Genomic DNA, 12,606 nt, shown 5'->3' with positions numbered 1-12,606 from the left:
GTATGCGGGTGAAAACCAGCCAACCTGGAGGGAAGCCCCTGCTGCCCCTTCTTCAGGCCATCCCTGAGGTCAGTCCAGGTGGTAAGAATGGGAGTAACAACTAGCCACACAAAGAACAGACACCCACAGCTTTCTCTGGTGGGCACTAAAAATGACTGCTGTGGACCTTAGCACCTACTGGCTCAGAGAAGCCCTGGCTGCCCAATCCTAGCGTGTCTCATTCCTGCCTCTTCTGTGAAGGACTCAGGAGTACTCCGAAGATCAATTCCTGTGTTTCAATGGCAGAAAGACAAAAGTGAGGCCTCTGCAGATGTGCAGTCAGACAACCAAAACAGATGGGAAACCAGAGGTCCACTCTTCCTCAGCACAGACATTCAGGAGGCAAGGCTGGTGGCCAGGGTGGCTCTGCAGAAGTGCAGGACAGATAGCTGGGCGCTCCCAGGAGGCAGGGAGACCAGTTTCCTGGCGTCAGTCCTGCATATGCATGGGAGAGCTCTAGAATGGATACATAACGGGTGCTTGATCCATGTCACCTCTTAGGATAATTATTACCATGAAAGCCTCTGGGCCAGGAGGGCAGCAAGCTCTCCCTCTGGACCTCTGAGGAGGCCCTGATCCAGAGCTTCGGATGGCCCCCACCTGGATCTATTTTCCACATTCCCTTTCACCTGCTTCCACTTCACTAGTTTTGTACCTTTGTTTGTCAAGAACTGATGTGTCCTTTACAACAACAAAGTGCAGGCACACAAATACACAGTCCTGGAACAAAACCTTCACAGTTAGAAACCAAGAGGGCCACATGCTGCAGATTTCTAGTTTAAAATGACATAAACAAGAACTGGCCTAAGAAATCTAACATGATGAGACCAAATGAAGCCAGAGGATGGGGACAGCCTTCTTTTTTAAAAGGTGAACATAGAATTTTAACAAAAATGCCAGCATTATTTTAGTGACTCTTGGAAATACTTTATAGATTCTAGCAGATACTCAATCCCAGTGATTATATGAATAATGGTATTTATAGAAACTCAGCCCACCTCCTGCCCCAGCCGAAGCAGAGATTTTAGCTTCCACATGTATTAAATCACACCCAAAGCCTAAACTAATGGCTTCTCTGTGGGCTGCTTCCTATCTTTGCAGTTCAGCTATGGGATGAGAACCCTCAGGTCTAACCATGAGAACCTGATCAGATTTAACACCCAAGGGAGGGGAAATCCTCACTGTAGTCTCTCAGTTTGATTTGGCCAGATAACGAAAGCACATCGTGGCCAGTTGAAACCCAGTGGTTCAAGCCAGGATGAGCAGGTGCAGCCGGCCCCCTGCTGTCTGGCTCCCTGAGGTCCTGGCCAGGTCTGCCTCATTTCCACCCAAGGGACAGGGTGGTGCACTCAGTGCTATGGTTTGTGAAGCATGAAGCTGGGGCATCTGAGCTGTGCAAGTTCTTTAAGAAATTGGTGGTTCTCTGGCAAAAATAGCCATAAACATCTCAAGGACAACACAAGAGAGTGAAGACACTCAAAAGTCTTCAAGAATAGGCACGACGGAGCATTTTCTGCCGTGAGCAGAGCCAACAGCAGGGTTATACACACACTCTCATTGAGTCAGCCACACTGTCAACAGCCGTCTGTCTGGAAAACTTACAAATGCCCATGGGAGTTTTCTGAGCCTGTCCTTCAACATTCGCTCTCAGAGCACTGTGAATACCCCCCTCCTGCTCCCGCAGCAGAGTTTCCGTTGAAAATCCTCACCGTGAAACATCATATTAGTGCAGGTCAGATTTTAGTCCGAAAATTGAAAACATCTTTTTCTCTAACTTTGTTTAGAAGCTAGCTATGGTTAGTTACTGTCCAAACAGGGTCCTCTACTCTTGTATCTTACACAACTATCTATTCAGACTCAAAAGTGCCAGCAGAGGCGCACACCTGTAATCCCAGAAGCTCAGGAGGCTGAGGCAGGAGGATTGTGAGTTCAAAGCCAGCCTCAGCAATGGCAAGGTGCTAAGCAACTCAGTGAGGTCCTGTGTCTAAATAAAATACAAAATAGGGCTGGTGATCGAGTGGTCGAGTGTCCCAGAGTTCAATCCCTGGTACCCTCCTCCCCCTAAAAGTTCTTCAAATGTACTATCTAATGTCTGTCTTCTGTGTTGTGCCAGAGGAGAGGCGCAGGGATGATTTGACTTTAGGACACCAACCACAGGCTGCGACTGCAGTAGATGCAGAGCCTGGCTTTGCCTCTGGGGGCTGAATGTGACCATGGGCATGCCCAGGCGCCCACCAGGGGCAACTTCTCCTGCATCAGCTGCCTGTGTCATGGGCCAGACACCACAGCGTCAGCAGCCCTCTGCAACCCCCTGTGACGCAGCGTTGTGGCTGGCTGACCCAAGGTAGGGAACCCAGACAGGAACAGGCGCCACCACAAAGCACTGTCACTGTCAGCTGACAACCTTCCGAAGAACAAAATGGAATACACTTTTCCCATATCACTGTTCCAAAGAGACCACACTGAATAAGGAAAATCCTAGAGATGGAGATAGATCTATACCACTTTCCCTTTTAAAAAAAATTTAAACATCTATGATTGGGCTATGTGTACGCATCTCTACCACCTCAAGATAATTCTTATCCAAGAAAACTAGTGAGACCCCACTTTGTATTCATAATTAACTCCTTTTTGTAACTAGTAAAATGAGACATTTGTTCCAATGACATTCATTACTAACTCCCATCAGGGACAACTGGGGTCCCTTTGTCCAAATGACACTGTGGTTTTATTTAACTTCCCTTTAGCTAAGGGTGTCAAAAACAAAGGGTGTTTGGGGTTCTTACTTCCCAAATTCTAACGCTTGTAGAAAGCAATACCCACCTTACGGTGGCCCCCACCTGATCCCTAGGGGTCAGTCATGTAAGGGGATTGCCCTTATGTGGTAGGCCACATGCACACCCTGTCGGGATAACAGGGGACACAGCTGGCTCTTCAACTCACCTCACAGCACCAGCTGCCCCTCCCCGCGTTCTGATGCAAGGTTCCTCCAGGATTCAGTGAGGCAGTGTGGCTCTCCCTTCCCTGTCCTCTGATGCCCCCTTCTCACACCTCCTGGTTGAGGAGTGGTTCCAAGTTATTTTACATCCTGCCTGGCCTTGGGCTGCCCAGAGACTCTCCTCTTTGGCCCCTGTTGCCTGCTTCTGGGTCAGGTAGGTAGTAGGTCCTCCATAAGGGCTGAGCGAGCTTCCTGCCTATATCTTTTTTAAAGTACCCAGCAGGATCGGGCACCACAACAAAGATGGTTTAATTATCCAATTGTCACCTGATATTTCATTGTAACAAGTGTACCTTTGGTGTCTTGTTAAGAAACACTCCCAATCAACCAGATTCACAGAGGTGGAAAGATCTGACCCAGCTCAACTGTCTAGCACAGCTCCAAGTGAAAACTCAAGTTCTGAAAGGGAAGCCCACAGAGCACACCTTCTCTGTCTGACACTGAGTACCTGAGTGTGTCAGGCTCTGCAGGGAGGAAATGGGGCTGACCTGGTCCCAGCCCTCAGGGAGCTCCTGTCTACCAGGGAAACCAGACACCATGTGAGGCACAAAACCAACACCTGCTTACAGCAACCATGAGTATTCAGACCAGACACAGAGGGTGCACACGTGGGCATTAGTGAGGGCTCTGCTTCCAGAGGCTCAGGGTTTAGGTGGGTTTTTGGAGACGTGGTAAGGAAGCCTGTGTTGAGAGAACTTCATTAAGATACTGATTTTCAGATAACACATTTGTTTCAGAAAACACATTTGCTAGTTTATCAGTTAAGACTTTAAGTATCCTACAATTTTCTCTCTTCTTGGGCTAATGGAAATCTCAGAGGACATAAATGGAATCCACATGACCTGTATCCTGTGTTATAAAATTGTCACTAAGGTACTGAGTGGCACTTGGTTGGGCCAGAGTCTTCCAAGCACCCAGGTGCACCATGTTTTCTAGGCAGGATGGAAGAAATTATAGCTGTGGCTGTGATAAGGAGCTACCTCTTCTTCTACGTCTAGTCCACCATCTGGGGAACCATGATGATGTCATTTCCTGTTTAACCCTCCCATGGCTGCAGCCTAACAGCAGAGTTCATGCTTTTGTGTCAGGCCTTGGGGAACCTGTTCCGCCTGCTTCCAGACAGTATCCTGCCCTGCCCTCTATGCCAACTTCACCTGAGTCTGGTGAACTTCCACTGGGCCCCTTCCCTGTGAAGGCCACTGCCCTGACCCTCACAGCACCAATTCAACAGCAGATGAGCCTTTTCCTGGCAGTGGTTTCCAGGCCTGTCTCCCTGCACTAGGCTCTAAACTCCGTCATGGCAGGAAATCCGACTTTATTTACCTCAGTATCAAGACATGAATGGAAGAGAGGAAGTGGAAATTTGTTTATCTTCCTTTTGTTAAGTCCTAGCTTTTTTTGTCCTGTTTAACTTCCTCGTCTGATTTCATCTGAACGGTCATTTTTTTAAACCTTGCAGAGGGTTCAAAAGAGACACACTTAATAATTTCTTCTCCTTTGATTTAAAAATATGTAAATATGTCCTTATTTCATTATTTGTTAATCTTGAATATTAGTGTAGTATAAAAATACCTGCTTAAGGAAAAAAAAAAAAGAAAGAAAAAAAAGAGAAGCTGGGTGTGGTAGCACATACCTGTGGTCCCAGCTACTTGAAAGGCTGTGGTAAGAGGATTGCAAGTTGAGTCCAGCCTGGGCAACTTAGTGAGATCTTGTATCAAAATAAAATTTATAAAAAAGGGCTGGGTGTAGCTCAGTGGTAGAGTGCTTGTTCAGCATGTAAGACCCTAAGTTAGATTCCCAGTACTATAAAACAAGAAAGCATAAGAGAGAGACAGACAGACAGATATCCTTATTCTGAAGATAGAAGACACCTCAGCACATTCGATTACTGAAAGGAGTTCACTGGACAGCTCTTGGTTTTGACACTATCTCCTTTTGTCTTCCTCTTCCCTCCTCCTTCTCCTTTCCCTCCTCCATCACTCGCCTGGCAGGACCCTCTACACTATCTGATCCTCACTGGATCTGGAGCTGGTGACACCCTCCTGGTCCTCCTGGCAACCCTGCAGCCTCGCTCCTGCACGGCTGCTTCTCATGGTCACTTGTTATTCCACGGCTCATCCGACATCCCCCACCCCTCGGCCTACTTCTTGGAAAGTTCTGTAAACCAGCAGGGACCGGCTTTTTCCCTCATGCTCCTCTCTCATGTGTGCACCACGATGGCCAGAGCGGGCGTCTTGTCCTTCAGTTCCCGGGGACTGCCTTTAGCAGTCTGTGTAGTTTGCCAGTCTGGGCAGCGTGAGGCACAAGGTGCAGCTCAGAGCTCTGCAGCCTTGTCTAGCTTGCTCCGATGGGACCCACCCTGTGGCCATGTTAAGAGGGACAGGGGTGGCATCTCCGAGGCAAAGGTGCTGTGGGTGTACCCACCAAAACCAGGAGTGGGTTCTGAGAAACCAAAAAATCTTAACAGCAAAAAAAGCAAAAGTAGAAGAGGTGGCAGATGTCTATGGCTGTCTGTTACACTAAGACTGGGCTGAGGAAGGAGGCACACTCTCTCAAAAGAACATTCTGCTTTCAAATTCATTGCATATACTTCCAATCTACTGGATTTTACTGAATAACTCTCATTAAAAATATCTGAAGTGTATGGTTATTAGAAATGCTTATATGAAGTTTTCTGCTATTTTTCTGGGTTTAGAAAATTATGAAGCTTCTTTAATGCATTATGACTCATTTACAAACACATTTAATTAAAAAATTAAGGATAAAAAGTTATTAAAGATGGCTTAATGTTTTATTAACATAATATTTTAGACAATAGCTAGCATTAACAAACTAATCAAGAGCTCATACAGTAACTTTGTACTCTTCATCATAAACATCTTGAAAGGAGGATCAGTAGGTTTTTTTTTTTTTAATCTTTTATACTCACTGTAGCACCTACCCAAGAAATGCTGAGACTGCATAATAAATAACACTTGTGAGCCCTGTGTCTTTAATGCCATGATGATTTGTATCTGCCACTTTCAGGATAATCAAGAACCACAAAAAGCAAGACTTAGAAAAATCAGTGAGCAAGAAAGCGTAAATAACCTCTTGCACATGTGCATCTTCTTACAACCCAGAGCAGGGGAGAATTAACTGCTGCTTTAGACTGATATGGACATCATGTTAACCTCACTGCTATCATTCTGGGAGGATCAGGAAAAGTGATTCATTTTTTAAAAACCCCTAAAGACTTCAATTACACACATTCTCCTTGTTCTCTGTTTTTGACACTTTTTCCCCGTCAAAGTGCCAAAACCAAGAAATATCTCACCTTTAAATACCTCATGCCCTTAACGGCTTCGTGAAGAATGTGACTCACTGCTATACCAAGTAAACAATAAGGTAACAGAAGTTTGATCTTTCCACCTGGATTTGAGACTATTATCTTACTTTTCAATCTGTTACTATAAAGATCTTATCCCTGTGGACAGCAGTTGTTGAAAAGTTCTTTAAACAGGTAGAGGAGAAGTGCTCTGGCTGCACAGCCCCCTGCCCGCCTGAGCCAAGGGGTGGACAGGCACATTTTAGTTTCTCTCAAAAGCATTTACCATGGTCTAATCCAGGGGTGCTGGGGAAGCCTCTCTAAGGGCCACTGCTGGAGTTCCAGAAAACCTGAGGACACAGTTTTGCTACCAGGTTGGGTGCCCTGCTCTTTGTTACTCTAGGGCTAAGAGATGAGGAACCTCCAGGCATGGTGTGGCCAGTTGTGAAATGATGATCTTGATTTGCTTTGTTTGATGAGGAAAAAAACAGCATACACAGAAGAAAAATTTCCAGTATGAAATAATTTCAAACTTGGAGAAGTTTCCTGAATAGTACCAAGAAACCCTGTTTACATCTTCATTCAGATTCAGCAACTGTTATTTTGTTAACTGTTTTCCCTGTTTCTCTGTCTGCACACACAGAGCATGTGCACATTCACTCTCACTCAGACTGTTCCTGAGCTACCCAAGGGTGGGCCGCACACAGCTCCCTTTAACTCCCTTTAATGCTTCTGTGCGAATTGTCTAAAAACAAGAGTATTCTCTTTCCTAACTTGTCAGTATGGATGCCAAATCCTGCAATTTAACATGAACATGATACTATTTCTAATTTACGGTATAATCTCATCCTAAAAGGGCCTCCCCTGCCCCTGATTTTCCCTATAGAGAATCTTGTTCAGTATCGATACTGAATCTTGTTCAGTATCGAGGTGGTAAGGCTCCCCAGTTCCGGTGATACAGAATGGTCTGTGACATGAGGGTTCCTGAAGAGCATAGGCCAGGTAGTTTAGAGAATGTCCCTCATACTGGTGAAGTTCTGTGCCTGAGTGTAGCACTTAATAGCCGTGTGCCTCTCAGGGTGTGAGCACGATGTCTCTCTTTAGCACTGCTAATGTTACTTTGGTAACTTGGTGAAGGGGTTGCTCACTATACAGTTACTGTTTTCTTTTTATAATTAAGTAACTTGTGCAGACATACTGTGAGAGTATATTCATCCCCAAGTCTTCACATACTGATGATTCTTCCCTGAACTGATTTTTATTTTTATATTTTTACCATGATGGTTACAAAAGTAATTTTCCAATACTGCTATGCTTTCTGTAGTATGTGAAATTCTACTAAAAAGAAATGCATTTCCTTTCTTCTGTGTAGGTATTTATGTAATATTTATCTATTAATATTGGTATAAACTCACGAATTCTCCCTCAATGGATTATACCATACTACTGTCCTCATTTATGTGCTCAAACTCAGGATAGATGTGGCCAGGGGACCCTCAGCGGGCTCGGGAGTCCTTATGATATGCCCCACCAGTTGCTGAGCACTTCCCCACTACCTGCACAAGATGTTCAAGGTTATCTTGCTCCTCCCCACCTGGGCCTGGGCCCACCATTTCTGGTTCCTTTCAGTGGGGAAAACTATTTGGAAACAGATCTGGGCACTGGGTGTGCTCAATGCTACTAGGATGTCATCGGCTTCTGATCCCTATCAGTCAGAGCAAGGGCAGGTGTGTGTGTAAGGACACATTCACACACACACACACACACACACACACACACACACACATACACACAATCATGGTTTGTGCAGACACTGCTAGTTCTGATCCAGCCCCCAAGGGTTCTTCCTTGCTGTCCCATGTTCTATATTTGTTCCTTCCTTTTTCCACAGTATGACACCTATTTCCTATATTTCCTAATACATGTGACATAATTTTAGAATCCCATTCCCATGCTACTATGAAAAATAAACCTACAAAGAAGAGTCTTAAGATTTGTTTGCAGTTTTTTTCTTTAGACTGTTCAAAAATTACTGAAATTAATTTCCCTTTAATGTGATTATGTTATTCATTTGAAATATAGTTGAACCATTTTTTTTCTTTTCAATTTTACATTGGTGCCTATTCTTGTTGATCTGCTTTTCAAATATGTACAATATTAATATGATTTAAAATCACAAGTCAAAACCATACCAAAAGTGCTACTTTCTCCCCATCTTTCTACTTCTTTCCCACCTTTTGTAGGAAACCAACTTCATTAGTTTCTTGTATAAATAAAATAAAACAGATTTTAAAATCAGCCATCATAATGCATTTCTTTTTCCTAAATCAAACCTTCCTCAAACACGTCGTAAGACCTACCACAGCTGCTAATAAAGGTCCAAAGTTGTTGTCCCTGGTGGCAATTTAGCTTCTATAAAAATCTTTGCATTGATATGCCTGATTTCTTTCAAAATCAAGCTTTTATTTTCTTTCCTCCCCCTTTCCTTCCTTTTTTTTTCTGCTACTGGGGGTTGAACCCAGGTTCTTACGCACTCTAGGTCAGCACTCTATACATTGAGTTAATCCCCAGCCCTTTTTATTTTGAGACAGGGTCTCAGTAAGTGGCCCACACTGGCCTTGAACTTGTGATCCTCCTGCTCTAGCCTCCTGAGTAGCTGGGATTATAGGCATGCACCACCATGCCAGGTTACAAAACCCAGGGCTTGACTTCTTGCTGGCTAAACCCCAGCACAGCCATACCAGGTGTGGCTGATTACCTGTTCCTCAGAAACCTCCAGAGGAGGGGAGGCCTGCTGTTCTGACCGACGACCATCTTGATAGTTTATGTTTCTCCGCTGACGTAAAGGAGGGAAAAGACGATTCCAATTGATCATTCCTCCCTGAAAAGAGAGTAACACAATCATCAGACATCAGGAGCAGAAGCACCACCAGGCCTAGAGGAGGTTTCTCTCCAGGTGGCCACATAGAGGGACGGGGGGAATGGAATGTACTCATGTGCTCCAGGCAAGCAATTCAAGTCCTGAAGTTTCCCAGTCCCCTTCAAACGACAGGATAAAGCCAGCAGCCTGCTCAAGGTGCAGAGTAACAGGAGGCAGAAAACCGGTTTGAGCAACTGGTCATGAAGGATCAGACATTCCTAATCTTGGCCTGCGTCCCCACTGTCCCCATGGACTCTGTCCCAACAACGGTCAACCTTTGCAGGAGGCCATCTCACTAGAGGCAGAAAGCTGGGTTTCTACAGCCACTCTTTAAGGAGCCACTCCTCCTCCGCACCCCATCCCCTCCTGTCCTCCTATGTAGGTAGCGTCTGAGTGTGCTTGGACGGCAGGCGGTAACACAACCTAGTCCAGCAACAGGCCAGAGAGGAAAGGGACGTCACACAAACAGAGCAAAAGACTCAGAAGTCAGGATCAGCGACCACCCTTCTGAGAGTGGCTTTATGGATACCTAATCGTGATAGTAATGTCATTTCTTGCTCAGTCTATGTCACCAATAAAAAAAGGTAACTCTGTGAAGAAAAATGTATTACATGATGCTTTTAAATCTCTTTAGCTAAGTTCCAATCTTCGAATTTTCTAACTTAAATCTCTATTTTTAGATGTCTTCCAGTTATGGCAAAAATCATGGGCTAAGATAACCTGAAAATCTGCCTACTATCAAGACTTAAAAACACTGGATTAAATATTTGAAAATATTTTATGTGTACCTGAACACAAAAGGAAGGAATGAAAGGTTTCACAACATGAGAAACAAATGGACTCTGGGAACCAGAGCAGAATCCAACAGGCTGCCTAGGCAGAGGCATGGGGGTAAACCCAGGCCCTGCCACACAGACCCGTGGGGTCATCCCTAGTGGGCTCAGGGGATAAGGCCCTGGGTTTGAAAGAGGCAGTGACCAGGAGATCAACTGTCTGCCTAAAAGGCATAACCTTTAACTGGCAGTACCCCAGTGAAAGAAAGGTTAACAAAAATCAAACCCCAGTGGGGCATGTGGTGCACACTTGTAATCCCAGTGGCTTGGGAGGCCGAGGTAGGACTGTGAGTTCAAAGCCAGCCTCAGCAACTTAGTGAGGCCCTAAGCAATTCAGTGAGAACCTGTCTCTAAATAAAATACAAAAAAAGGGAGGGGGATAAGACTCAATGGTTGAATGCCCCTGAACTCAATCCCTAATTATCTACCTGCCCCCTGCCCCCTCCCCCACCGAAATCAAACCCCAGAGCCTTTCCTTCTCAGGGAGAGGACTCCTGCTCCTGCCTGAGAAATGGGAACAAACTGGGGCAAATTTAGGGTTTAAGTTTCACTACATGGGTCTCAGAACTCATCAAAGTTATAGAAAAACTCCTGTGATGCTAACTACTCAAGAGGCTGAGGCAGGAGGATCACAAGATCAAGGTTAGCCTGGCCAACATTAGAAGACCCTGTTTTAAAAAGGGTTATGTGGTGGAGCCCTTGCTTAGCATACTCGAGGCCCTGGGTTTAATTTCTAGCACTGAAAACAAACAAACAAAAAATAAAAGCTAGCTCAGGGATGAAGATAGATGCATCCAAGGGGCCAACCAGAAGCAAACCCAAAATTACACTGGAGAGGGCTGGCAGTGTAGCTCAGTGGTAGAGCACTTACCTAGCATGTGCAAGGCCCTGAGTTTCATCCCCACACCTCCAAACAAAAAGCCTCCAAAATCATCCTGGACAGATTCTCTCCTGCTCTAGGACTACATGGGATATATTATAGATACGGCTCCAGTGATAAAAGATTCAGAACCCAGAAGCACAAAATCCACAAGGAGAAAACCATGTATTACAAACAGGATGAAATCCACAAGGAGGGCTGGGGATGTGGCTTAAGCGGTAGTGCGCTCGCCTGGCATGCGTGTGGCCCGGGTTCGATCCTCAGCACCACATACAAAGAAAGATGTTGTGTCGGCCAAGAACTGAAAAATAAACATTAAAATTCTCTCTCTTTTAAGAAAGAAATCCACAAGGACTTCAATAGAGAACAACCTGAAAAGTGATCATTAAAAACAGAAGTCCTAAAGAGACTAAGATACACAAAGGTGACTTAAGAATAAGGTATTATGAAAAAACTCAAGACAGATTTGGGGAAAAAAAACAGAATAAAAATTAGGGAAACCGAAACCATTCCCACCTCCCCTCCAGCTAACAAATGTGAAATATAAAGAGACAGGAAAAAATGTCAGAGAAATATTAATCAAAGAAAGCTGATGTTGCTATATACCTATCAAATAAATAGACTTCATATCCAAGAAAGCAGACCTGTGAGCTTATCAGACACCCCAGACCAGCAAATAACAATCCTACCCACCTGAAACACATAAGAGAAGAGCCACTCAAAACAAGAGTACGGAGGCACACACTGATGGTCTTCTCAGGCCACCCGGGAACAAGTTGAGTCATGACTCCTGACTCTGTCCTGGGGCTTCATCTTAGCTGGATCTCCCTGCTTGATGTGGCCCCCTTCAAAACTGTTGCCATCCAGACCCTCACCCAGAGTAAGCTCCTCGTCCTGAACAGCTCTGCACCCTGAACAATGCTTCCAGCTGGTTCTTACTCATCTAAGCACTCTGCTCTCAGTGCTACCGCTTAAAACCTGGTGACCACTATGAACCATGAACACTATTAGCCAACCTGCAACTGGTGTGCCACTGTGTGAAGTGTGGTATGTGACTGGAGTTGTAGAGATAGTAATAACTAAGATTGGAATGGCATAAGAGAACCTGAGATTGCCTTGTCCTGGTTACCAGTGAACCACAAACATCTGGTGAATTAAAGCTGCTGAAAGTGATGTAGCTTGTGAAAGTATGGATATTCAATAAATTCTGATGTTGTGGGAAGACATGAACACCTCAGAGTCTGGTGTATGCTAAAGACTCATAGAGGGAATCAATAAAACCCAGTGTTGACGGTTTTTTTAAAAAAAATATTTATTTTTTAGTTGTAGTTGGACACAATACCTTCATATTATTTATTTCTTTATATGTGGTGCTGAGGATTGAACCCAGGGCTTCATATGAGCTAGGCGAGGGCTCCACTGCTGAGCCACAACCCTAGCCCCGCCCCAGTGTTCACTGTGAAAAGGTCAAATAAAAGGGATGAATCTGGCAAGCTTGATAAAAAGACAAAGAAAGAAGCACAAATGAATCAAATTAGGAATAATAGAAGGGATAAATGATAGACTTTAAAAAATCTAAAAATACTTAATTCATACCAATAACTGATGAAATAGACAATTTTCTAGAAA

At 44.6% G+C, this 12,606-nt stretch overlaps 1 protein-coding gene across 2 annotated transcripts in view; it reads right to left on the bottom strand.

The window, feature by feature from the left end:
* Positions 1-12,606, bottom strand: part of Ubac2 (UBA domain containing 2) — a 159,389-nt gene that overhangs the window by 4,932 nt on the left and 141,851 nt on the right. For both annotated transcript variants that reach the window (XM_078016282.1, XM_005317020.5), the window contains one exon: positions 9,103-9,225. In XM_078016282.1, the coding sequence (XP_077872408.1) occupies positions 9,103-9,225 (123 nt within the window). The remainder of the gene's footprint in view (positions 1-9,102; positions 9,226-12,606) is intronic.

Source organism: Ictidomys tridecemlineatus, chromosome 6 (assembly GCF_052094955.1).
Source record: "Ictidomys tridecemlineatus isolate mIctTri1 chromosome 6, mIctTri1.hap1, whole genome shotgun sequence".
Taxonomy (NCBI): Eukaryota; Metazoa; Chordata; class Mammalia; order Rodentia; family Sciuridae; genus Ictidomys; species Ictidomys tridecemlineatus.
The sequence above is the reverse complement of the archived record's forward strand: the minus strand, read 5'-3'. Positions and strand labels throughout refer to the sequence as shown.